The sequence below is a fragment of the Symphalangus syndactylus genome, chromosome 12 (genome assembly GCF_028878055.3).
Source record: "Symphalangus syndactylus isolate Jambi chromosome 12, NHGRI_mSymSyn1-v2.1_pri, whole genome shotgun sequence".
In the NCBI taxonomy this organism is placed as follows: Eukaryota; Metazoa; Chordata; class Mammalia; order Primates; family Hylobatidae; genus Symphalangus; species Symphalangus syndactylus.
Window position 1 is genome coordinate 42,657,268 of NC_072441.2, and position 27,769 is coordinate 42,685,036.

The window sequence follows — 27,769 nt, forward strand, 5'->3', positions numbered from 1 at the left end:
TTATGATCCAGCTAATTGATTGGAGCGCTTTGATGGACAAAAAAGTAAAGCCACCATTTATACCTACCATAAGAGGACGAGAAGATGTTAGTAATTTTGATGATGAATTTACCTCAGAAGCACCTATTCTGACTCCACCTCGAGAACCAAGGATACTTTCGGAAGAGGAGCAGGAAATGTTCAGAGATTTTGACTACATTGCTGATTGGTGTTAAGTTGCTAGACACTGCGAAACCAAGCTGACTGACTCACAAGAAGACCTCTTAAAAATAGCAACCCTTCATTTGCTCTCTGTGCCACCAATAGCTTCTGAGTTTTGTTTTGTGTTTTTTTTTATTTTAATTGAAACGTGAAGATTTGTTTAAAAGTACCATTCTAATACTTCTTCAAAAGTGGCTTCTCATTGTACTTCAGCGTAAATATGAGCACTGGAAACAGTTTCATGGAGTTTAAGTTGAGTGAACATCGGCCATGAAAATCCATCACAAATACTTTTGGATCAATAGTCTATTTTTAAAAAGAGAGAAAAAAATCACTTTTTTATAGTCCCTAGCTTTGCCATATGCCCGCCTTAAGTGGAAGGAAAATTAATCACTTAACTATGTTTTACAAAAAGAAAAAAAGGGCTTGGAATGCTATTACTGTTCACACAAAGTACGATTCTGTTTGAATAAGGCAAATGCTCCTTTTTTTAGAAAAAAGACATTACTGTAATATTAAAAAACATGGCAGTTTGTATACAATTTGGGGCTTGATTGTTTTAAAAAAACAGAATGAATTGATGTCTTATTTTATAAATGTTCTATATTTATTAGGAGAAAACTTTATATTGCCTTTTTTATCAACCATGTAACAGAGGCTTATAGCTTTCCAACAGAGCTGCTTGCCAAACAATTTTTTTGTTTATTAAACAGTGCTGAAACAAGATCAGCATTTACTCAAGATGTTAAGAATGAGGACTTTTAATCAGCTGAACCAAGATATTGTTACCTGTATGCATTCCCAAAGTCTAGATGCTCAGTATGTTCAGTCATATCTTCAGAATCGGTGAACCGATTACCCCTTTTTTGATATTCACTCTACATCTGCCAACCTAGTTCACCTTGGTTTTGTGTCTGCTGTAGAAGGGAACTATAACTTGGTTAAACCGTAGGGGTTATCATTGTATACATGCTGTGAACATGTATATGTGCAAGTTTTAATGTATTCTACGTTGTAGGCTTATTATTTAATTTTACCACTTCATCACTTTTGTACAGTGGCCAAGCAGACACCTCAAACTCCAGCATTTACATTAAGTGCATTTATACATTTTAGGCCACTGGATCCAGATTTTATATTGGCAGTTATTGAGGGCAAAAGCAATATATTGTAACAGAATGTATAAATATTTTTGATAAAACAGTCTATATTTTATAAAAAAATGAATTATAACACTAAAGCTGTACCTCAAAAGTCTCAAAAATAATTTGATGAAATATTTTATACAACTCTTCAAAGGATCCGTCTGTGGCTTTTTATACTCTTCTAGGGTTGTCTTTTTGCAAACCATGACTTTCCACTTGCCTGTAGTTTTTTGTTTGTTTTGGTTTGGTTTGATTTTATATTTTTTTCTCCTAATCTATGACTTTATTGTTTTTTCTTAGTTTAGTAATAGCATCTTTGATCCTGTGCTTAGCATGTTAGGGTCATTATACCTCAGGAACAGCAAGCTGTTAAGTAACCATACTGAATTAACTATTTAATCACAGTAATCTTATCACCTATTCAAAGTACAACCAAGATCCAGGCAGTGAAAAAGAAAAAACAAACAAACAAAAAAAAAAACCAAAAAACAACAAACCCATGCCTACCAAAACAACAACAACAAAAGAACTATAAGAAGTGACAATAGATATGTATCTATTACAGAGGGAATACACCATATACTCTTTCTGAAATCTTTAAATTTTATAGACCCTTATAAAAAACTTGTCTATCTCATATATGATATGACTTTTCATTTAATTTCATTCCACTCTATTCCATTTTATTTCATTCACTCAGTGGAATGGAATGGAAAACTGAAGATTGGAAACTCAATTTTAAGGTGTAAATTTTACACCTTAAAAATTGTTCAGGTGTAAATCTTATGAGAAACATGAAAAAGCACACTGATTTATGGAGAGTTGAGCTAAAAACATTTATAAATATTTGCTGGGATGTTTTAGCATCTTTTCATTGTACTCTGAGAACAATTAAAATTGTCCAGAGATCATTTATATTACCTTCCAAATTGTTTATTACCCAAGATCCTTTGGGAGAAAATCTTATAGAAAGGGGGAACAATATGTGGTTTAAAGTTATTTTAAAATGCCAGTTAATTTCCTTGGCAAAGGACAATAGAGGAACTTAGCCTAATTGTCTGGCTTTAATTTAAACAGTGTTAATACAACATTAAAATAAAACACTAAATACTTTTGAGGTACAGTCTGCTCACTTTTTCGGTTCTCAAACAGCAAAGAAAGTAATGTCTAAAATAGGCTTTTAGCATTAAAAACTGACAGCATTTTGTAACTACACAGTGTACAGAATTTTTTTTAATTGAAGTCAAATCACTAAAAAAATTAGAAGGCAGGGTCTATTTACACAATTAAGCTGAAAGCACTAATTTTTTGTAGTTTAAAATATATATATATTTTAGTCAGATTTAAAATTTTAAGCTTTATAGAGTGTAAATATATTTTGCTATTACTGTGTGTGTATGTGACTGCTCAAGCACTTTGTAAAGAAATTTGGATATTTTAGAATGGTACACTATGCATTCAAATGAAATGTGCCTTTCACTATGTCATTCTAAAAAAACAAGTGTTTTTTGCAGTCATAAATTATCACAAATGCACAAATTAAAGTCTATATAGATTGAAATTTGTAACTTTGGTTTTATGTATTCTTTCCTTTTATAAACTTCCTAATGATTAAAATACACTTTAACTTTTCTGTGTTCAAAATCTCAAAGACTAATTAACTTTAGTAAACATTCTTGCAAGTATTTTTTGTCCTAGGGAAGGCTTAAAACCATGAACATTCAGAGCAAATTGTCCACTTCACTGGGAATAATGGGAAAAGTTTGTATTCTGCTCCTATAAGGTCAGTAGCATCTTTTATTTGAAGCATATTTATGGACTGCTTACTGTGTATAGATACTGAGAATAGGAAGGTTTTTTTTTAAAGCAACAAAGTGTTGATGAATGAAGAACAGCCTGCTTTAATATTAAGATGCAAGCACCAGTATTGTATGTACTTTTCTCTTGTTTGAGGTTAGCTTATTTTAATTTAGGACCTGGCTTCTCAAAAAGGCAAATGAATAAAACAGAATACTAGTATTTTATAGTAATCTTACTTAAAAATTACAAATGGAATATTTTAGAAATATAAAATGATCAATGCTCTCCTGGTAACACAAATTGAGAACATAATGGAAATTGCAATCATATATTGACTTGGTAAATCTGCTGTACAGATTCAAGTCTAACAAGATTTTTGCAAGTACTGCCAGTATTCCCAAAGCCACTGAAGGAGTAAGTATGAAAAATCCAAAGAAGCAAATACTAATCTACAGATCATAATCTTAATTTAAATTTAGAATTCTTATTTACCTTCCAGCCATCTTTTGAGGTCTAGGGTTTTTCTGAGATATTGGCTTTATACATTAGTATGATGGGTAGAGGCTTTAAAGTTATTAAAAATAATATGTATACATATGCATATAAAATTAGTGGAAGACCATCAATAAGATATGTAATTTGAGGTATTGCTGATCTCAGTAAAGGTAAGAGTGGTCTCTGGCAACCCTTCACCCCAAAACAAGCAAACAAACTTGAGCAGAGTCTGGACAAGTTAGGGCTTCAGCACGTTAAGAGTTAGAGTGGGAGTGCCCAAGCACAAAAGTAGGAATATTGAGAGAACTGGAAGCTGAGTCTACAGAGTATGGCAGAGTAGCAGGAAGTTGGAAAAGAAAGGAGTCACAATGGCAAGGAGCAGGTTTTGAAAATGCAGGCACCCAAGAGAAGTGGGGTTTCCAAGGATAGATTTCTCTAGCAACACAATTTTGAGGATAGCAAACCATGCAATAGCATCAGGACTTACGTTCTGTGCTTAAATCCTGTAGACGAGTTCAAATTTTAGTTTGCATGTCACTCTTTCCCTGACAGTGGAAGGAAATATTCTCTGGATGGAAGCTTCTCCAGGTTGGGACCATCAGATTCCACAGATTAAGATCAAGTAGTTCACTGTCAGAAATCCCTAACCACATGTGAGAGACAGCAAGTTACCTTGAATAAGAACCAACAGAAATATTAAATTTTGATATCCCTGTTAGAGATTTCATACATTAGAATTATCAGCCAGGCACAATGGCTCATGCCTGTAATTCCAACACTTTGGGAGGCCAAGGCAGGAGGATTGCTTGAGGTTAGGAGTTTGAGACTAGCCTGGGTAACACAGTGAGACCGCCTCCCTCCAAAAAAAAAAAAATTAAAAATTAGGTATGGTGGTGTGCACCTGCAGTCCCAGCTACTTTGGAGGCTGAAGTCAGAGGATTGCTTGAGCCCAGGAGGTCAAGGCTACAGTGAGCTGTTATGCCACTGCATTGTATTTAGCCTGGGTGACAGAGCAAGTCCCCAACTTAAAAAAAAAAAAGAATTACCAGATACAGTTATGGAATAGCTATATATAAAGTATATATACATATATATACCTAAAACTATCAGTATAAACAAGTAGAATGAACATTTTAACATAATTAAACATTTTTAAAATCCAAAAATGAAAAATGTAATTGTTCTAATATGAAATTCATTGGAAAGATTAAACAGCAGATTAGACAGTTGAAGAAAACTGAAGATTGGAAACTGAAAAGTCAATCCCAAATGAAGATGGGAAATATAAAAGGGAGATTAAGAGATACGGAAGATGGAATGGAAACTCGAGGAAAGAATGAGAGGCAATATTTAAAGACATAATGGCTGCAAGTTTCTCGGAGATGAAAAATATCCAAGCAGTACAATATTGCCCAAACAGGATAAATATAAATGTATGCGTAGAACCATTGTGAAATGGCAAATACCAAAGAGCATCTTGAAACTATCCAGAGAAAAGGTACTAAATGTCTATAAAGGAAAGACTAACCAGCTGACCTCTCAATTGCAACAATGGAAGTAGTGGAATATTACCTTCAGAGTGTTGGGGAAAAAAAGGTTAACCTAGAATTACATAAAAATAAAAAATTTTTGTCAGAATTAGGGCATATAATATGTTTTAAAAGGGGAATGCTTGCTGCTCTAATGGACGTTCTGAAGAATGTGCTTGAAGAAGACGAAAAATGATCCCAGAAGGGTAACACAAGATAAAAACAGGTTTGTGATAAGTAAAATGGCAAACACCTAGGTAAATCTAAATACACCAAAGAGATAAAAGAAGGAATTACTGGATTTTGAGTTTTTTTGTTTTTTCTAAGCACAAATTCTAGATAGCAGTAGCAGGAAAGTCAGGATAGTGAACACCAGACCTACAGTATTGTGTAGTCTTTTTATTGTTGGAATGTTAAGGTATTGATTAACTTTAGATTTTAGGTTCACTGTGAAATGCCAAGGCTATTCACTGTATAGTGACTATAAATTCTAAACCAAAAGACAAGATGGTAGAAATTAATCCAAAGCACAATTAATGTAAATGGAGCAAACTCACTAGCTAAAAGGATTTATAAGATTAGATTTTGTAAAGAGAAACCTGGTTGTATAATGTTTGCAAAAAGATACATCTGAAATAGAAGTATATGCAGAAGCTGAAAGTAAAAATATGAGGAAAAATAGGTGATGCAAAATCCACTCAAGCTAAAGCTATGGTAGCTTCACCTAATATCAAAGTAGATTTTAGACACACCATGAAAACCTAAATGTCAATAAGAGTAGAGAGAGTTTCTGTTTCGTATCCACCTATACACATAGCCTGAAGGTAACTTTATAAAATATTTTAAATAATTTTCTATATGAAACAAAGTTTGTGTACATTGAACCTTCAGAAGGCAAAGATGTCATTGTCACAGCCACTCTCATAGACAGTCTGGTTGTTTAACATCATTGTCATTCCTGACTTTGAATTTATGCGCTGTCAATAAGTAATCATTGTTTTATGTTCATTTACACATAAATACTTAACAGTAAAAAATACAACATACCATTAATACAGTGAAAAAATGTGTTCAGGATAACCAAGCCGCACAAGTAGCATCACCAGAATACCTGGATCATCTGTTAACAGCAACAACAAACAATGGCAGGCTTTCAGTCTCCATTTTCGATGCTGGTTTTTTTTTTTTTCTTGAGACAGGGTCACCCAGGCTGGAGTGCAATACTGCAATTACAGCGCACTGCAGCCTTGACTTCCCAGGCTCAAGCAATCCTCCCACCTCAGCCTGCTGAGTAGCTGAGACTACAGACCTCAGGTGATTCGCCTGCCTCGGCCTCCCAAAGTGTTGGGATTACAGGCATGAGCCATGTGCCTGGCCCCTAAAGTGTTTTTTAAAATCATTTTGATATTGACATCTAAAATTCAAACAGTTTCACATATTCATGTGGAAATTGTATACTTATAGTACCTGTCTTTGTTGCTAAGTAAAAATGGCAAGAATGTAGATTCCAGCATATTGATTATTAAAAGTCATAAGGAAGCAAGGCTATTCACTGTATATTAAGGAAAAGTCCATTTCCAGGAAATACATGACTTTTTTCTTATTACCTATACATATATATAATCTGCTTTATAAATATAGTCACATCTTATGCTTGCTCAAATCAGCAAGACAGTTAAAATTATAGAAGTAGTAACAGGCCAGATGTGGTGGCTCATGCCTGTAATCCCAGCACTTTGGGATGCCGAGGCGGGCAGATCATTTCAGGTCAGGAGTTGGAGACCAGCCTGGCCAACATGGCAAAACCCACTTATTGCTAAAAATACAAAAATTAGCCGGGCGTGGTGGTGCGCACCTGTTATCCCAGCTACTCAAGAGGCTGAGGCAGGAGAATGGCTTGAACCCGGGAGGCGGAGGTTGAAGTGAGCCGAAATCGCGCCACTGCACTCCAGCCTGAGTGACAGAATGAGACTCGGTCAAATAAATAAATAAACAAATATAGTAATCAGCTCTAAAATAACTCTTTGTGATGCAGTCAATACCAAAAGAGATCACACAAAAAATATACAGTAACACTTCCTTAATTCAACATCATTTGGAGTAGTTCACCTTGTGTGAATTTGCATATAACTAAAGTTTTAGTCTTATGCAATAAAACTCATTTAGAAATTAAGTAAAACAAAAAATTCATATAATTGTAGTTCTTGAAATTCTTTCACTTACCCATAAAATGCAGTCTACTTTGACTTCTTAGTAGAAAGTCTGAAATTTAAAAAGCTCATTCTCACAATGTGTTACCAACAATAGGCATGCATTTGCCATTGTCTTCCAACCATAAATTCAATATATTTTTTGTAACTTTAAGTGATAGAATCATTTAGCACAGTGAATGTACACACTACAAAAGACATGAAAAAATTGAGAGCGGCTGAGAGACAGTAAACTCAGCTCCCTTGTCACGCTCATTCTGAAAGGTAAGATTTGTTAAGAGATGTTTAGTACGTAAGAGGCTAGACTGGTTATACCATTTAAATTATTTTTCTTTCTCTCTTGCATGCATATGCATGATAAGCAGTTGTAGTTGCGTTTGTGTAAATTGAATATCTGCTTGGTATTGTCAAGATTATATAATTTCTTGGAGTAATCTGCAAAACACCCCTCCTCCCTTTAAGTAATCAGCACTGTGTCTCTCCCAGGTGTGAACACATGTAACCAGAGAGTCAGAAAACCAGGATATCGAGATCACCTTAGCACCAGGCTTTCCTGGTGCACTTTTTTCTTTTTTCTTTCTTTTTTTTTTTGGTTTTGAGACGGAGTCTTACTCTGTCACCCAAGCTGGAGTGCAGTGGCGTGATCTCAGCTCACTGCAACCTCCGCCTCCTAGGCTCAAGTGATTCTCCTGCCTCAGCCTCCCGAGTAGCTGTGATTACAAGCGCCCACAACCACACCCGGCTAATTTTTGTGTTTTTAGTAGAGATGGGGGTTTCACCATGTTGGCCAGGCTGGTCTCAAACTCCTTACCTCAAGTGATCGACCCACCTTGGCCTCCCAAAGTGCTGGGATTACAGACATGAGCCTCTGAGCCCGGCCTCCTAATGCACTTTAAGTGTTCCTACTCTTGCTGACTTTTTAGACTTTGCCTATTTTTGCCTTTCTGCTAAGATCTACTTTACTCATTGCTTCTCATCCCATATTAATCAGGTCACTGAACTGAAGTCATTGCCTGCTTGTAGTATTAATGAATTTTTCACCTTTTAGAAGTAAATATAAATAGTAGCCAGATGCAGTGGTGCAGGCCTGTAATCCCAGCACTTTGGCAGGCCGAGGCAGGAAGATTGCTTGAGCTCAGGAGTTCGAGACCAGCCTGGACAACATAGCAAGACCTCGACTCTATTAAAAAATAAAAAATGCTGGGTGCGGTGGCTCACGCCTGTAATCCTAGCACTTTGGGAGGCTGCGGTGGGTGGATCACCTGAGGTCAGGAGTTCAAGACCAGCCTGGCCAACATGATGAAACCCTGTCTCTACTAAAAATACAAAAACTAGCTGGGCTTGGAGGCATGTGCCTGTAATCCCAGCTACTCGGGAGGCTGAGGCAGAGAATTGCTTGAACCTGGGAGGCAGAGGTTGCAGTGAGCCAAGATCGTGCCACTGCACTCCAGCCTGGGCAACAGAGCGAGACTCTGTATCGAAAAAAAAAAAAAAATTAGCTGGGCATGGTGGGGTGCACTTGTAGGCCCAGCTACTCAGAGGCTGAGATGGGAGGATCACTTGAGCCCAGGAGGTCAAGGCTGCAGTGAGCAAGTTTTCACCACTGCACTCCAGCCTGGGCGACAGAGGGAGACTGTGTCTCAAAAAAAAAAAAAAAAAAAGGCAATTAAGTACTAATATCTTATAATTAAGTAGTCTCATGTATATCATCTCATTTAATCCTCAATTAAGTACTAATATCTTATAATTAAGTAGTCTCATGTATATCATCTCATTTAATCCTCAAGAGTACTCCTGTGAAATGAGTAGAGTGCAGTTGTCCTGGCTCACATGGCTGCTAAATGGCAGAGCCAAGACCAGTCTCTTGCCTGGTGCTTTTTCTGCTACACTGCAAACCTTTTTAAAAATTGACTTTAAATTAGACCAGTCAACTTCCAAAAACATCAGATGAAAATAGATAAAAATTAAAACTTTTTTTCAGGAATACTACATCGGTGGTATGGCATACTTCTTACTGCATCACGTAAGTAGATATGTAATGTCAAATATCTATTATTTAAGTTCAATCACGTGGTTAAGGTGGATCACCAGAACTCTCTTTGTAAGGATACATTTTTCCTTTGTAACTAGTAAGCAGTTTGAGATAATACTTGAGATTATTTATTATATTTCCCAAAAACCTTCCTTTCAGTGGTTTTATCCTTCCAATTTTCTTCATCTGAATAAATCATTACATTGGGAGTTGCAAAATAATTTTCTAACTCTAGTATTCCTTCTGTATTGATTAGCAGCCATTCTTAGCTTGTTCTTTCTTAAGCTTTTGCTTTTTCTCCCCTCAGTTTTTCTTTGCTTTTGTGGTTGGTATTGTTGTGTATTACTGTGAATGCATGGATTTTTAAATGTATTATACTTTTTTCTTGGATGCTTAGATTGTCCCAAACTTTGACCCCATTGGTCTTTGAGTACCGCCTTGCTTTCTTAAACTACAAGATGTTCCAGGCGCACTTTATACAGTTCCAAGCAAACCTGGAATTTTGTGAATTCAGTGAAGACTTCTTGGAGGTCTTGGTATTTAGACTGGCACTTGAATAGAACCTTTGTAGTTTCCTGAATGATCATGGAGTCTGAAAGCTCCTAAATCCCTTGGAATTTTCTGGGTGATGGGAGCATCTTTTGTCCTAATGAGATTATTCTTGGCAGGCTGCCTAGGGAACCAACCATGTGATTAGAGGGGTTAGTCCCATCTCCCCACCAACGTCCAGAGGTGCTGAAAGTTGATACCAATGGCCAGTGATGTAATCCATCCTGCCTCCATAATGAAGCCTCCATAAAATCCCAAAAGGAGAGGGTTCAGAGAGCTTGCAGGCAGCTGAGCATGTGGCGATTCCAGGAGGGAGGTGTGCCTGGAGAGGCCATCAGTGCCCTTCCCACGTATTTGATCTATGCATCTCTTTGTTCAACTGTATCTTTTGTAATATCCTTTATAATAAGCTGTTAAATGTACTTCTGAGTCACATGAGCTGCCCTAGCACAATAATGGAACCCAAAGAGAGGCTGGTGAGAGCCCCAACTTTTTGCCAAAGATACAGGTGACAACCTACTACTTGCAATTGGTGTCTGAAGTTGGGGTGCAGTTCTTGTGGGAATGAGCCCCTAACCTGTGAGATCTGATGCATGTATCTCCAGGTAAACAGTGGCAGAATTGAATTATAGGACACCAAGCTGGTGTCTCCAGGAGAATTGCTAAGTTTGTGTGGGGAAATACCCCCACATTACAGTGTCAGAAAAGTTGTTTAGTAGTGTGTGGGTAGAGGGAAAAAGAGGTTTTTTCCTCTCAGTCACCTTTTCCCTCCTCCTCTTTCACCAAGTGCAAGCTTGAACCTCCTGAAATGCCAGTTTAAATATTGCCCCAGAAATGCTAGTGAGGATTACGAATAGAAGTTTATGCTTATGAAAGATGCTGGGGCCTCTGTGGCCTAGAGATCAGCTGAATGGGGCTCTTGTAGTGATGCCTTACAATCTTGAGATTCTGATGAAGGGTGTGTGTGGGAAGGGAAGAATGAGGAGGTGTTCAGGGGATCAGAAGATCTTTCAATAGCTCCACAATTGGCAGATGAGATTAAAACTCCAGCAACAGGAAAAGTCAGGGCCACTGACAATTGGAAATATTGGCATGAGGCACAGAGGCCTCTTGGCTGGATTAGGACCATATGGGTAACAGGCTGACCCCCACAGCTGTTCATCTTGATAATTAAAGTAAATCTTGCACCTGTGAAACAAAATTAGCTCAGAAACCAAACACAACCATTGGTAAAGTACATTTGTTGCTTTGAACACAAATTGCTTACTATCAAGAGGCACCTAGTTTAAGCAGCATTTAAGTTTGGAGGAAAGGCTAAACAATTTCTGGCTATTAACTGTTTGTCACCTAGGCTGATTTAAAGATAATTCAAAAACTGTCAAAAGGTCTCCTCAATAAGCCAGATAGAAGTTTTGTCTTTAAGTATTCTCTTTAGTAACTGAATGGAATTCTATTTGAAGGGTACAACTAAAGTTAGTCCTTAGGCAACCTCCTGTGAAGTGAGCTTCAATGGTATGGTTCCGTGGAAAGAACACTGGATTGAGTGACTAAGACCTCAGTCCGTCTCATCTCTGCTGCTACTAAGAGAACTTGCGCAGATCTTCTCATTTCTCTACACTGCTCTGATATACCAAATGGGGAGATTGGACCAGAGCACTGAAGCTAAGATTTCATGAACGTATAATCAAATCCTTGAACTCAGAGTAATAGCAGAGGTTATCAATGAAAGTGGCTTCCAGTGAATGTTTCAAATACCCAAATGGAAGGAGCCATATTCATGAAGACTTCAACTGTTTAAAAATGCTAACATGTGGCCAGGTGACGTGGCTCAAGTCTGTAATCCCAGAACTTTGGGAGGCCAAGGCGGGCACATAACCTGAGGTCAGGAGTTCGAGACCAGCCTGACCAACATAGTGAAACCCCATCTCTACCAAAAATACAAAAATTAGCTGGGTGTGGTGGCATGCACCTGTAATCCCAGCTACTCAGAAGGCTGAGGCAGGAGAATGGCTTGAACGTGGGAGGCAGAGGTTGCAGTGAGCCGAGATCGTGCTACTGTACTCCAGCCTGGCTGACAGAGACTCCGTCTCAAAAAAAAAAAAATGCTAACATGCACAAAGTGGATCCATGTTATCTTCATAGAAACTATCTTCCATAGCTCAGTAATATTACTTACTTGCTAAAATGTAGGCCCCAGAAGCTGGCTTCAAGATCTAAGTATGCTCATCTCTCAATAAGGTGGGTGTCCACTTTTATATACGATTTTTCACAACTCAAGAGATCAGTCACGTTGAATCATTAATTTACAATGTATTGTTTTCAAAGTATGTCAGATTCTTTTCACTCTTAAGTAGGGCTTGGCCATAATTTTCAAAATGTCTAAGTATTAGTAATTTTGCCACAATAAATAAGATTTAGTTGTGAATGAACACTCCATTATCTTCACTGAGTTTTAGTAGAAAATCATCCAACTATAAACCTCCATATTTAAAATATGGAACAGTCTTCAAAGAAATAGACAAATAAGGACTAGGGCCTGCTCAGGTGAAGAATGCTTGAAGGGCCTGAGCCCCAAACAGAATTACTGTGGAGCCCTGTGCTTCTTTGCTGAAAGTGAAAATGTTCCAGTAGTCAGATTTAATGACTTCCCAAAAGGGTTATTAACAATGGATCCAATTCCAACCACTTCTGCTCCTTTTGAGAACACTCAAGCATGTGAAGCCAGGGATGGAAGAAAAAACAGGTCACAATGCTACTAGTTACCCTTCGAATAGGCATTTTTCTTTATTTCAGTATCTGGAATTAAGCTGATTTAACCATATGGGTGGCTTACGGAGGATTTCTTTCTTTTTTTTTTTTTTATTATACTTTAGGTTTTAGGGCACATGTGCACAATGTGCAGGTTTGTTACATATGTATCTATGTGCCATGTTGTTTTGCTGCACCCATTAACTCGTCATTTAGCATTAGGTATATCTCCTAATGCTGTCCCTCCCCCCTCCCCCCACCCCACAACAGTCCCCGGAGTGTGATGTTCCCCTTCCTATGTCCATGTGTTCTGATTGTTCAGTTCCCACCTATGAGTGAGAACATGCGGTGTTTGGTTTTTTGTCCTTGCAATAGTTTACTGAGAATGATGGTTTCCAGCTTCATCCATGTCCCTACAAAGGACATGAACTCATCCTTTTTTATGGCTGCATAGTATTCCATGGTGTATATGTGCCACATTTTCTTAATCCAGTCTATTGTTGTTGGACATTTGGGTTGGTTCCGAGTCTTTGCTATTGTGAATAGTGCCGCGATAAACATACGTGTGCATGTGTCTTTATAGCAGCATGATTTGTAGTCCTTTGGGTATATACCCAGTAATGGGATGGCTGGGTCAAATGGTATTTCTAGTTCTAGATCCCTGAGGAATCGCCACACTGACTTCCACAATGGTTGAACTAGTTTACAGTCCCACCAACAGTGTAAAAGTGTTCCTATTTCTCCACATCCTCTCCAGCACCTGTTGTTTCCTGACTTTTTAATGATGGCCATTCTAACTGGTGTGAGATGGTATCTCACTGTGGTTTTGATTTGCATTTCTCTGATGGTCAGTGATGATGAGCATTTTTTCATGTTTCTTGGCTGCATAAATGTCTTCTTTTGAGAAGTGTCTGTTCATGTCCTTTGCCCACTTTTTGATGGGGTTGTTTTTTTCTTGTAAATTTGTTTGAGTTCATTGTAGATTCTGGATATTAGACCTTTGTCAGATGTGTAGGTTGCAAAAATTTTCTCCCATTCTGTAGGTTGTCTGTTCACTCTGATGGTAGTTTCTTTTGCTGTGCAGAAGCTCTTTAGTTTAATGAGATCCCATTTGTCAATTTTGGCTTTTGTTGCCATTGCTTTTGGTGTTTTAGACATGAAGTCCTTGCCCATGCGTATGTCCTGAATGGTATTGCCTAGGTTTTCTTGTAGGATTTTAATGGTTTTAGGTCTAACATTTAAGTCTTTAATCCATCTCGAATTAATTTTTGTATAAGGTGTAAGGAAGGGATCCAGTTTCAGCTTTCTACATGTGGCTAGCCAGTTTTCCCAGCACCATTTATTGAATAGGGAATCCTTTCCCCATTTGTTGTTTTTGTCAGGTTTGTCAAAGATCAGATAGTTGTAGATATGCGGCATTATTTCTGAGTGCTCTGTTCTATTCCATTGATCTATGTCTCTGTTGTGGTACCAGTACCATGCTGTTTTGGTTACTGTAGCCTTGTAGTATAGTTTGAAGTCAGGTAGCATGATGCCTCCAGCTTTGTTCTTTTGGCTTAGGATTGACTTGGCGATGCTGGCTCTTTTTTGGTTCCATATGAACTTTAAAGTAGTTTTTTCCAATTCTGTGAAGAAAGTCATTGGTAGCTTGATGGGGATGGCATTGAATCTATAAATTACCTTGGGCAGTATGGCCATTTTCACGGTATTGATTCTTCCAACCCATGAGCATGGAATGTTCTTCCATTTGTTTGTATCCTCTTTTATTTCATTGAGCAGTGGTTTGTAGTTCTCCTTGAAGAGGTCCTTCACATCCCTTGTAAGTTGGATTCCTAGGTATTTTATTCTCTTTGAAGCAATTGTGAATGGGAGTTCACTCATGATTTGGCTGTTTGTCTGTGATTGGTTTACAAGAATGCTTGTGATTTTTGTACATTAATTTTGTATCCTGAGACTTTGCTGAAGTTGCTAATCAGCTTAAGGAGATTTTGGGCTGAGACAGTGGGGTTTCCTAGATATACAATCATGTCATCTGCAAACAGGGACAATTTGACTTCCTCTTTTCCTAATTGAATACCCTTTATTTCCTTCTCCTGCCTGATTGCCCTGGCCAGAACTTCCAGCACTATGTTGAATAGGAGTGGTGAGAGAGGGCATCCCTGTCTTGTGCCAGTTTTCAAAGGGAATGCTTCCAGTTTTTGCCCATTCAGTATGATATTGGCTGTGGGCTTGTCATAGATAGCTCTTATTTTAAGATACGTCCCATCAATACCTAATTTATTGAGAGTTTTTAGCATGAAGGGTTGTTGAATTTTGTCAAAGGCCTTTTCTGCATCTATGGAGATAATCATGTGGTTTTTGTCTTTGGTTCTGTTTATATGCTGGATTACATTTATTGATTTGCGTATGTTGAACCAGCCTTGCATCCCAGGGATGAAGCCTACTTGATCATGGTGGATAAGCTTTTTGATGTGCTGCTGGATTCGGTTTGCCAGTATTTTATTGAGGATTTTTGCATCAATGTTCATCAAGGATATTGGTCTGAAATTCTCTTTTTTGGTTATGTCTCTGCCAGGCTTTGGTATCAGGACGATGCTGGCCTCATAAAATGTGTTAGGGAGGATTCCCTCTTTTTCTGTCGATTGGAATAGTTTCAGAAGGAATGGTACCAGTTCCTCCTTGTACCTCTGGTAGAATTCGGCTGTGAATCCATCAGGTCCTGGACTCTTTTTGGTTGGTAAGCTATTGATTATTGCCACAATTTCAGAGCCTGTTATTGGTCTATTCAGAGATTCAACTTCTTCCTGGTTTAGTCTTGGGAGGGTGTATTTGTCGAGGAATTTATCCATTTCTTCTAGATTTTCTAGTTTATTTGCATAGAGGTGTTTGTAGTATTCTCTGATGGTAGATGGCTTATGGAGGATTTCTAAAAACTAGCATTTTAATTCCTTTAGTTTCAAGACATGCCTACAATGCAAGCCTCATTCTCAAAACAAAAACAAAAAAACAGTCCAAACATACCCTCTGACCCCAGATTAATCTTCAAAATCAGTTCTCCTGATCCAAACTTTACAAATGGACAGCAAAAAAAAAAAAAAAAAAAAAAAAAAAAGACCATGTTGTTGACACATGAGTAGCAAGGGGTAGATTTTTCTTTTCCCTTTATCTGAATTTTTCTAGCTACCTAATAAATACATCTTTTTAACCAGAAAAATGAACAGACTAAACCAGTCATATTACATCTTAATCAGTTATGCTGAAAAAAATGTGGGCCAGGCACAGTAGCTCATGCCTGTAATTAGTGTTTTGGGAGGCTTAAGTGGGAGGATTACTTGAGGCCAGGAGTTTCAGACCAGCCTGAGCAGCATAGTGAGACATGTCTCTACAAAGAAAGAAAAAATTAGCTGGGTATGGTGTCCTGCACCTATAGTTTTAGCTACTTGGGAAGCTGAGGAGGATCAGTTCACCCCGAGTTTGAGGTTACAGTGAGGTATGATCATGCCACTGCACTCCCAGGTTGGGTGACAAAGTGAGAACCTTTCTGTTAAGCACAGCAAGAAGCTGAAATGAAAAAAAAAAAAAAAAAAAGTACTGGGAGGCTGAGGCAGAATAACTTGAACCCGAGAGGCAGAGGTTGCAGTGAGACAAGATCCTGTCACTGCGCTTCTGCCTGGGCTATAGAGACCCCGTCTCAAAAAAAAAAAAAAAAAAAAAAAAAAAAAAAACAAAAACCCCACCAAAATGCTGGTTATTTCTGGGTGACTTATTTATGTATTTTCCTAATTTTCTGTAATGTGTAGGTACTGACCTTTACTAAGTGCAAAAATAACCTTTGATAACTGCAGTGGTCACTGAATGGGGAACTTTGTGGCTAGTCACTAGAACCTGGGGAACACTAGAGAGCACCCCTGTTCCTTAGTCCGTATGTGGAGATGTGTGATACTAGGGATCAAAGATGGTATCCAGAAGGGAGATACAGACTGAAGCTTCCTTCTTCCTAGGCCTCAGGCTGGGTGGGACAGGTTCTCCCTGACTGGATTATTTTTCCGGCGTTCTCCCCCAGCTCTGAGCAATACTGGCGGAGTGTCCTATGTTTTGTTCAAGGGAGAAACACCACTTGTCTTCATGGTGCCAATACTTATACCCACTCCATGGTCAGCAGAATGGCAGTGGAGGTCTGCTCTTGGGAAAGTCCCTCTATGAACCACAGTCTGACCCTGCCCACCAGGCCACAACAGGAGATTGTCTTTCTAGTCTAGTGCTAACCTCTTTTCAGATGTTTCAGAACCGTGACACCTGTTTCCAGAGCAGTGCAGTTAATAGTGGTGATGTCTGTCTAGTATGAATTCAAGTCCCCTGTAAAAACTACCTGATCAAAGAGCAAAATGTTGCTGGTCTTCTCTTACAATGAGTAGAAGTCAAATGACCCTAAATCATTGTTCCTTAAAGAGTGATAGGCAAAACATCTAACACATCACAATCACATAAAGGATGCTAGTTAAAAACAACTACTGGACAATCCCAGACCCAGTAATCTTCATTTAAAGTGCTCTTTAGGCCAGGTGGGGGCTCACGCCTCTAATCCCAGCACTGTGGGAGGCCAAGGTGGGTGGATCACTTGAGGTCAGGAGTTCTAAACCAGCCGGGCCAACATGGCGAAACCCTGTCTCTACTAAAAATACAAAAAAAAATTAGCTGGGCGTAGTAGTGGGCACCTGTAATCCCAGCTACTCAGGAGGTTGAGGAAGGAGAATCACTTGAACCCTGGAAGTGGGGCGGAGGTTGCAGTGAGCTGAGATTGTGCCACTGGACTCCAGCCTAGGCAACAGAGCAAGACTCTGTATCAAAAAATAAATAATAGATAATAATAAATGAAATGCTCTTTAGCCTATGAGTACACCAGTAACCCTAACAAAGAAAAAAGAACCAGGGATATGCAGATTCTACAACATAAGATTTTAACACCCAAAAATTAAAATCTGTTGATCTACTGCTGCTATTAATTTACCAGCATCATCTTCTCTGCTCAGTAAGCTCACTGAGAAAACCACATACTTACTTACTTACAACATTTTAATGTCTCTCAAGCTGGTGCCTTTCAAGGTCTAAGCTCATCACTTCTTTCTTAATAATATACAAATTAATAAATCTCATACACATCCTTTCAAACTGGAAACTAAATATGTTGATGTTAACAATGGTTCTCAAAAGCTTTTGCTCTTTCCATGAATTTATTAAAAAACTATGTATATATAAGTAAGTAATGGAAATAACGTCTATCAGCTTTATTAGCTGCAATGATTTGCATTATTTGTAATTATGTATCATAAGTTACATGTAATGTATAACAAAAACTTTAGTTTTGAAAAATGTTTTATTCAAGAATTACATAATTTCAAATATCTTCCAAAATACAGTTTCCTAGATTGCTACAAAAGAAATTTGGTAAGAAATTTAAATCATTAAATATGTTTCACTAGTATATACATACAGAATGCCAAGCAATAGTATTCAGCCCTGGAATGCGTACCATGTCTTTTGTTTTTCCTCATGAAAGGCTCAACCCAGCATTATGTATAGGCTATGTACAATAGGCAAAGTTCTGTATTCAAGAATTTGACGTTAGCTGCCTCAATTTACAGCTGTGGTAGTTTGTCCACTGGGGTGTCAAATTTGAAGTCTGTAGGAAACAGATCTGGGGCTCGAGGATAGATAAGTCTATAGGACTGTCTGATTGTAACATCAGCAACACCAGCAATATCTCCAATTTCTAAAAGACAAAAATCAAAACATTAACCATTATTTCCATCCTACCTCCTTTCTACTACCTGCATTGTAATTTGTGAGATATGTTATTTCCATCCTACCTCCTTTCTACTACCTGCATTGTAATTTGTGAGATATGATAGTATAAAGTGCCAAACTTAACAAAATCAGAAGTGATTTCTAAAAACTGATAATAGAAATACATACTAAAAGGTAGAAAGTGGGAGCTAGGCCGGGCGCAGTGGCTCACGCCTGTAATCCCAGCACTTTGGGAGGCCGAGGTGGGCAGATCACCAGGTCAGGAGATCGAGACCATCCTGGCCAACATGGTGAAACCCCATCTCTACTAAAAATACAAAAAATTAGCCAGGTATGGTGGCACGCGCCTGTAGTCCCAGCTACTCAGGAGGCTGAGGCAGGAGAATCGCCTGAACCCGGGAGGAGGAGGTTGCAGTGAGCCGAGATTGCGCCACTGCACTCCAGCCTGGTGACAGAGCAAGATTCCATCTGTAAGTAAATTAATAAATGATGTTTAAAAATCCATTTTAATAAAGCATTCATAATACTTCACCAAATATTGTCTCAAAAAAAAAAAAGTGGGAGCTAAAGTCAGTAACAAGCAACAATAAAAATGATTACTAGTAGTTACTACCTTACAGGGTTGTCAATGTTTTAAAGGGTTTAACTAACATAAAAGATATGAATAGTGTTCGGGTCTTAGGAGTGTTATAATCTTATACTGGGTATCACATTTACAACTAACTGCTCCTTTTTCTTTATAAATCTTTCCGAGGATCACAAAAGTACTCCACAAATATATTCTTGTAAAGAAATTCCCTTTATATTCCTGTGTTTGAAAGCTCCCATGCAAAATCTCCCCTAGCTAACTTCTGTTAAGGGGCCTTATTAAAAACAAAATGTGACACTATAAATATTGTTCTACAATCTTTTTTTCTACTTAATACATCAGAGATCAAACAGCTACTTAATATAGCATACGGAGATTTTTTCACTGCTACAAGCACATACTTAAATATTTTGAGCTCAAACGAACATTGTACAGAATCCTAATAGATCCACTTTAACTCTTTAAAGTCACTGTCCCTTTTTTCCTTTCAAAGTCATTAAAAGAAATACCAGGCCGGGCACAGTGGCTCACGCTTGTAATCCCAGCACTTTGGGAGGCCGAGGCGGGCGGATCACGAGGTCAGGAGATCGAGACCACAGTGAAACCCCCTCTCTACTAAAAATACAAAAAACTAGCCGGGCGTGGTGGCGGGCGCCTGTAGTCCCAGCTACTCGGAGAGGCTGAGGCAGGAGAATGGCGTGAACCCAGGAGGCGGAGCTTGCAGTGAGCTGAGATCGCGCCACTGCACTCCAGCCTGGGCGACAGAGCAAGACTCCGTCTCAAAAAAAAAAAAAAAAGAAATACCAAAGGACTGCCACTACAATGTTTAGTTAAGTATTATGAATGCTTTATTAAAATGGATTTTTAAACATCATTTATTTATTTAGAGATGGAATCTTGCTCTGTCACCCAGGCTGGAGTGCAATGGCAAGATCTTGGCTCACTACAACCTCTGCCTCCCTGGTTCAAGCAATTCTCCTGTCTCAGCCTCCTGAGTAGCTGAGGCACCTGCCACCATGCCCAGCTAATTTCTGTATTTTTAGTAGAGGCAGGGTTTCACCATGCTGCCCAGGCTGGTCTCAAACTCCTCACCTAAGGTGATCCACCTGCCTCGGCCTCCCAAAGTGCTGGGATTACAGACATGAGCCACCATGCCTGGCCTAAACATCTTTTAATACAAATTCATTTTACTACCTTTTCAGTTGATTCAAATCAGTGAGGTTTTAGTGATTTTCACTGTGAATGCCTGCCATCATTGTACAATTAGCTAATTTTAAATTTCCGTATCTCACACCGCACTACATTATTCTACATCTAAATACCAATAAATGCCAACTATTTGAATGTCAACTGCCTGCTGTGCAGGGAAGAGAAAGACCTTACATTTGAAGAAGACTTTACATATAAAGCCAAAAAGCAGAAGGCAACAAGACTAATGTTTTCATGTTGTTCGTTAGAATAAACTTTACAACTAGGAATGTACCTCAAGGACAAACTGCATAGCTGCAACTTCTCAATTTTACTAAAAGACTCAAAATTCCCTTAAAACGTGAGTGAAGGCCAAAGGGAATGGATAATGGCTCCTTCAAATAACTAATGATTGGCTTCCTTTCTCTAATTATTCCTATCATTTATTACTTTTTTCAACATATAGCCTAAGCTGAAGGCTGTCGTGAATAGAGTATTACAAAGTTATTGAGGCCAGTAATTCACTAACTCACTTTCTGTTTTTGTTTGTTTTTTGAGACAGTCCTGTTCTGTCTCCCAGACTGGCGTACAGTGGTGCAATCTAGGCTCACTGCAACCTCTGCCTCCCAGGTTCAAGAGATTCTCATGTCTTAGCCTCCCGAGTAGCTGGGACTACAGGTGTGCACCACCATGCTGGGCTGATTTTTGTATTTTTAGTAGAGATGGGGTTTTGCCATGTTGGCGAGGCTGGTCTTGAACTCCTGGCCTCAAGCAATCCACTCACCTTGGCCTCCCAAAGTGCTGGGATTACACGGGTGAGCCACCGCACCCTGCCACCAACTTTTTTTTTTTTTTTTTGAAAAAGAGCCTCACTCCATCAACCCAGGCTGGAGGGCAGTGGCATGATCTCAGCTCACTACAACCTCTGCCTCCTGGGTTCAAGTGATTCTCCTGCCTCAGCCTTCCTACTAAATGGGATTACAGGTATGTGCCACCATACCCGACTAATTTTTTTGTATTTTTAGTAGAGACAGGGTTTTGCCATGTTGGCCAGGAGGCTGGTCACCGCACCTAGTTTATGAATTTCTTTACATGCATTTGTTCATAACTTCTGTAATCCTCAAAGACTTAGAAAGGAGTAGTCACTTCTAACTTTAAAAGGGAGTTAGTGGGCCATGTGTGGTGGCTTGCGCCTATAATCCCAGCACACTGGGAGGTGAAGGCAGGCGAATCACGAGGCCAGGAGTTCGAGACAAGCCTGCCCAACTTGGTGAAACCCCATCTCTACTAAAACTACAAATATTAGCTGGGCATGGTGGCACGTGGCTGTAGTCCCAGTTACTCAGGAAGCTGAGGCATGAGAATAGCTTGTCCAGGAGGTGGAGGTTGCAGTGAGCCGAGATTGTGCCACTGCACTCCAGCCTGGGCAACAGAGGGAGACTGTTTAAAAAAAAAAAAAAAAAAGGAAAAGAAAGAAATTCACTTAATACTTCTGGTGAAAGTTTTCCTACAACACTAAATTTAAACATGGCTTTAGATGGCTGAACTACTCACATCTACTTATTTCAGAATTTGTTTTAAGAAACTGTAAAATAGTGTGCAAAATGGGAAAAAACCAACCTTCACAGAATGTTAAAGGCTGATGGCCAACACATATTTTACAGTGTGTCTATCTGTAGGATCCCATGCCAAGCAGTGAGAAACAAAGCATGCCTCCCTGAACCGTAAGATTCAAAAAGGTAAGTTTGGGGAGGAAAAGAGTATTCAAAATGATCAGGAGGAATATATTTAGGGAGAAAAAAGAACTTGTAAGAATAAAAGATGTACAAACTAAAATAATTCAAATGGGAAAAAATTAGGTTTGTTTACAGGGTTATGTCTCTGAACTTTTTTTTATAAACTACTTAAAAGCAAAACATATTTTCTTAACGTTTTGATGTTGAGGAATGATGTCTTAAATGTGGGGTTTTTTCTTTTTTTTTTTGAGATGGAGTCTTGCTCTGTTGCCCAGGCTGGAGTGCAATGGCACAATCTCGGCTCGCTGTAACCTCCACCTCCTGGGTTCAAGCAATTCTCCTGCCTCAGCCTCCTGAACAGCTGGGATTATAAGCCCCACCACCACACCCAGCCAATTTTTATATTTTTAGTAGAGATGGGGTTTCACCATGTTGATCAGGCTGGTCTCGAACCCCTGACCTTAGGTGATCCACCCGCCTTGGCCTTCCAAAGTGCTGAGATTATAGGCGTGAGCCCCCGCGCCTGGTCAAATGTGGGTTCTTGCTATTTACCTGGTTCAGACTTAAAATGGAAAAACAATCACATGCTGCAAATTTCAGTTTACTGCCACACTTCCTGATGATGAACCCTACCTTTTTGGGTCCTCTTTTCAGCTGATGCCTGTGAGGCCATGTAAATAGCTGCTGCTGCCACAGAGATGGGGCTCCTCCCGGGAACCAAGTCCAATTCCACAGCTTTACGGGCTATATGTGTAGCTGCCATCTGCACTTGTTTAGGAAGACAAAGGTTGGAACAGAACCTGGACATGAAGTCCCCAGTTGTAATCAAATCCACACTGGTTTCTAGCGCTTTCAAAATAAGTTTAAAACACCGACCAATTTCTTTCTTAGAAATTCGTGATACAGCACATATCTCTAAAAGAAAAAAAATTAAATCAATTCACTTAAGCCATATAGTTCATCTTAAAATGTACCATTTCTAATTATAAACATAATATACATTCTAATTGTAAAACATTCAATCATACCTTAAAGATGAAATCCTAATCCCCTCAGTGATACTTCCCACAGAGGTAATTGCAAATTTCTAAATTAACTTTAATGTTCATCACACTTTTTTTTTTTTTTGAGACAGAGTCTCACTCTGTCGCCCAGGCTAAGGGCAGTGGCATGATCTCAGCTCACTGCAACCTCTGCCCCCTGGGTTCAAGTGATTCTCCTGCCTCCCGAGTAGCTGGGATTACAGGCGCCTGCCACCACACCTGGCTAATTTTTTGTATTTTTAGTAGAGATGGGGTTTCACCATCTTGGCCAGGCTGGTCTTGAACTTCTAACCTCGTGATCTACCTGCCTCGGCCTCACAAAGTGCTGAGATTACCGGCGTGAGCCACCGTGCCTGGCTAAATTTAGGTCTTAATCTTTCAAAATATTAATTGCTCTAAGGATTAATTCATGCAACTAAATTTCTTTAAATGAAAAATTCTTTGATATTTATGTATTAAGCTGTTGTAAGCAGTGTTACCAAGGAAGTGAAAGAAAATACTCAAGCTAAAGGGTGCCCCTTAGGCAACACAATGTCATGTGTACATGAAATCCCTGCGATTATGGGCTGTAGCTCAATGAGAAAATATTTGGCCCTGTTATTCCCAGATGCAACCACCATACACTTTCAGAAGAAATTTAACAAAAGCTCTGTTTTAGTTATAAAAACAACAAAAAAGATGATGATAAAGGCCATCACCTCTTCACTTTTACATAAGAAAACATAAAAAATGAATACTCACTGGATGAAAAAAGGGTTAAGTATAGTCTTCAGCTAAACTGAGCTTTGGTAGTGGAAGTCAGTGAGCAACACTGAACAAATTATCACATATTCACATGTAACTGCAAACTAGATGAAAAATACCAGTTCTTAACTGAAGTGTAAAAGTGCAAACAATACACCTCAAGAGAAAAAACTTAACTGATAACTTCTTTTTTTGTTTTTGAGATGAAGTCTCACTCTGTCACCCAGGCTGGAGTGTAGTGGCGTGATCTTGGCTCACTGCAACCTCCGCCTCCCGGTTTCAAGTGATTCTTCTGCCTCAGCCTCCTGAGTAGCTGGGACTACAGGCGCGCACCACCACACCTGGCTAATTTTTGTATTTTTAGTAGAGACGGGGTTTCACCATATTGGCGAGGCTGGTCTTGAACTCCTGATCTCGTGACCCAGCTGCCTCAGCCTCCCAAAGTGCTGGGATTACAGGTGTGAGTCACCATACCTGGCCTTCACTGATACTTTCTAAAGCTTGACTCCCTCATCTACAGAGACCGGTGCTAGAAATGGAAACTATTTTCATGAAACCAAATGTATAAATGGCCTACTTTGGTTTACGATTACAGGCCTTCTGAAAGCCCACAAAGTAACAGTCCATCAAAAGATCTCACTAGAAAAGAACGTAGTGTGCTTACATGGATTAAAATGAGTCTACATGGGAAAACAGCCTAAAAGAACATGCTATGAATTTGCTGTCAAGGAACAAAAATAAGTAGGCACTGGCAAATGATGCTCAATTGGATTACTATAGTCACAATAAAGATGACTTAGCTTCTAAGTGTCAAAGCTGCCTGACATTGGTCTGTTTCTTTAATATGATGTAGAAAATGCTATTTTAGGATGGGCACAGTGCCTCACGCCTGTTAATTCCAGCACTTTGGGAGGCCAAAGTGGGCAGATCACCTGAGGTCAGAAGTTCGAGACCAGCCTGGCCAACATGGCGAAACCCTGTCTCTACTAAAAATACAAAAGTTAGCCAGGTGTGGTGGCACGTGCCTGTAATCCCAGCTACTCAGGAGGCTGAGGCAGGAGTACAGCTTGAACCTGGGAGGCGGAGGATGCAGTGAGCCAAGATCGCGCCACTGCACTCCAGTCTGGGGGACAAAGTGAGACCCTGTCTCAAACAAACAAACAAAACACAAAAAAAGCTAAAAACTTACCTTTAAATGTCCTAGGAACCCCTTCTTGTCTACAGGCAATATAGAGACAAGCAGAAGCTATAGCATCATTAGCTCTTCCCTTCAGGCTCTTCTGTTCATATACTTGCTTGAATAAATTATTTGTTCGATCCTTCAAAGCAGAGAAACTAAGTTTAACTCTACGTCATTTAATTAGCTGCAATATCAAAATTTCATGTGTTCATTAAATTATGCAAAGTCAATGCCAGAATGGCTTAAAGGAGACAGACAAGAACTTACAACTATATTTCGAGGTAGATTGATTCTGTCTGCCATGGTAGTGATTTCTTTGAATGCATTCATCATTGCCCGATCAGAACTGCTCATTGTTCTCCGATTCTGGTACTTAGAATTGCCAAATTCATCAAAACTTGCAGCTCCTGTGCCCTATAAAACAGTTTTGTAACTATGAAAAGATTTTTTGAAAGCATGAAAAATGGACCATTTCTATGAAAATATAGCTTACAAGATCTGATTCTATATAGACTAGAAATCTGAATTGTGCATCCTGCTCATCTATACTAAATGAACATGTAATTCTAACAACTGTTCAAGAACAAAGAAAATAGGAAGCTTACAGTGTATAAACAGAAATATGATACAAACACCTGACAAAACAATGGAAAAAGAAACAGTCTAATTTCACTTAGAAATATGATAAAAAATATTAAATACTAGAAAACAGAATCCAACAGCATATTAAAAGGTAGTATATCATGACCAACTGGAGATTGTTCCACAAGATATTATTAGAGAATCAAATAATGTAAAACATTATATTAATAGATGTAAGAAGAAAAATCATGATCATCTCCAAAGGTGCTAAAAAGGCAAATGAACAAAATTCAAAGTTCATCTTTGATAAAAACTCACAGGACGCTACACGAGTACTTCTTTACATTAGAAAACCACTCTCCTCTGCCCAGAGAAAGTACTATGATTAATGGAGAAACATTACCGGCATTATTACCAAAATCACAAGACAAAGGCACCTCCTACTGATACCATTTTGTAACACTGATTGGAAAAACTAGCCAACATTATTAAGCAAGAGAAAAATCGGAAGTACAAAATTGGAAAGGATGTGATAAACTATTTGCAGATAGTACCTTTATATACCTGGAATATGCAAGAAGATCACTAAAAAAACAGCTGCTATAAATAATTCATTAAAGCAGCAAGGTCAAGATAAATAGAAATCAATACCCTTCATAAGTACAATCAACCAATTAAAAGACAAGGAAAGCAAATTTTTCAATTAAAACAACAACAAAAATCTTGGAATAAACTTAAGAAACACGTGAGACGTTCATGAAGAAAACTTTCAAACATCTCCTGAAGGACACATAAGATACCTAAGGAAATGGAAAGGAATTATGAGTTTTTGAATACAAGATTTTTTTTTTTTTTTTTTTGAGATGGAGTCTTGCTCTGTCACCCAGGCTGGAGTACAGTGGCGCAATCTCGGCTCACTGCAAGCTCCGCCTCCCGGGTTCACGCCATTCTCCTGCCTCAGCCTCTCCGAGTAGCTGGGACTACAGGTGCCCGCCACCAAGCCCGGCTAATTTTTTTTTGTATTTTTAGTAGAGACGAGGTTTCATGGTGGTCTCGATCTCCTGACCTCGTGATCCGCCTGCGTCGGCCTCCCAAAGTGCTGGGATTACAAGCGTGAGCCACCGTGCCCAGCGTGAATACAAGATTTATTATGAAGAAGCCAATTTTCCCTGTGTCAATTTGCAAATGAATCTGTCCAAAACCCCAGTGAGAATATTAAATATTAAAAAACAGGCCAGGTGCGGTGGCTCATGCCTGTAATCTCGGCACTTTAGGAGGCCGAGGCAGGCAGATCACCTGAGGTCGGGAGTGTGAGACCAGCCTGAGGATCACGGAGAAACCCCACCTCTACTAAAAATACACAATTAGCCAGGTGTGGTGGCACATGCCTGTAATCCCAGCTGCTTGGGAGGCTGAGGCAAGAGAATTGCTTGAACCTGGGAGGTGGAGGTTGCGGTGAGCAGAGATCGCACCATTGCACTCCAGCCTGGGCGACAAGAGAGAAACTCCATCTCAAAAAAACAAAACAAAACAAAACAGGCCGAGTGTGGTGGTACATGCCTGTGGTCTCAGCTAAAACTCAGAAGGCTGAGGCAGGAGGGTCACCTAAGCCTGGGAGTTTGAGGCTGCAGTTAGCTATGATTACATCACTTCACTCTAGACTGGGTGACAGAAAGAGACCCTGTCTCAAAAGAAAAAAACCAAAAAACCCCACAGAAAACAGAATCCAACAGGGTATTAAAAGGCAGTAATATCAACCAAGTGGAGACTGTTCCACAAATATATTAAAGAATCTAATAACATAAAACACCATATTAATAGAGCTAAAGAGGAAAATCCTATGATCAACTCCAAAGGTACAAAAAATGCAAGTGAACAAACCTAAACTTTTTTTAAAAATGAAACAAACTTAACCTTTAAATGGAAAAGACTAGTGAAGAAAATGCTGAAAAAGAGCAATGAGGGAAAACTTGTGCTACTAAATATTAAAACAGTGTGGTATGGCATTTGACTAACTGGACCAGGACAGGAAAAGACAGAAAGTCGAGAAATATGCCCAAGTACACATAGAAATTTATTATGTGATAAATCTAGCAGCTTAAAAATATTTCTATCTTGCCCAGGGATGGTGGCTCACACCTGTAATTCCAGCACCTTGGGAGGCCGAGGTGGGTGGATCACTTGAGCCCAAGA

At 39.0% G+C, this 27,769-nt stretch overlaps 2 protein-coding genes across 4 annotated transcripts in view; one reads left to right on the forward strand and one right to left on the reverse strand.

Moving 5' to 3' along the window:
- Positions 1-2,990, forward strand: part of PKN2 (protein kinase N2) — a 150,814-nt gene extending 147,824 nt beyond the window's left edge. For all 3 annotated transcript variants that reach the window (XM_063625329.1, XM_063625331.1, XM_063625330.1), the window contains one exon: positions 12-2,990. In XM_063625329.1, coding sequence (XP_063481399.1) covers positions 12-215 — 204 coding nt within the window. In that variant the 3' untranslated portion in view covers positions 216-2,990. The remainder of the gene's footprint in view (positions 1-11) is intronic.
- A 15,074-nt stretch (positions 2,991-18,064) lies between these two features.
- The window catches only part of GTF2B (general transcription factor IIB), a 38,669-nt gene continuing 28,964 nt past the window's right edge, over positions 18,065-27,769 (reverse strand). The window contains exons 4-7 of the mRNA XM_063625368.1: positions 25,262-25,408; positions 25,004-25,133; positions 22,661-22,942; positions 18,065-18,479 (exon numbers count right to left, since the gene is read on the reverse strand). Of these exons, the coding sequence (XP_063481438.1) occupies positions 18,346-18,479; positions 22,661-22,942; positions 25,004-25,133; positions 25,262-25,408 (693 nt within the window). The 3' untranslated portion in view covers positions 18,065-18,345. The remainder of the gene's footprint in view (positions 18,480-22,660; positions 22,943-25,003; positions 25,134-25,261; positions 25,409-27,769) is intronic.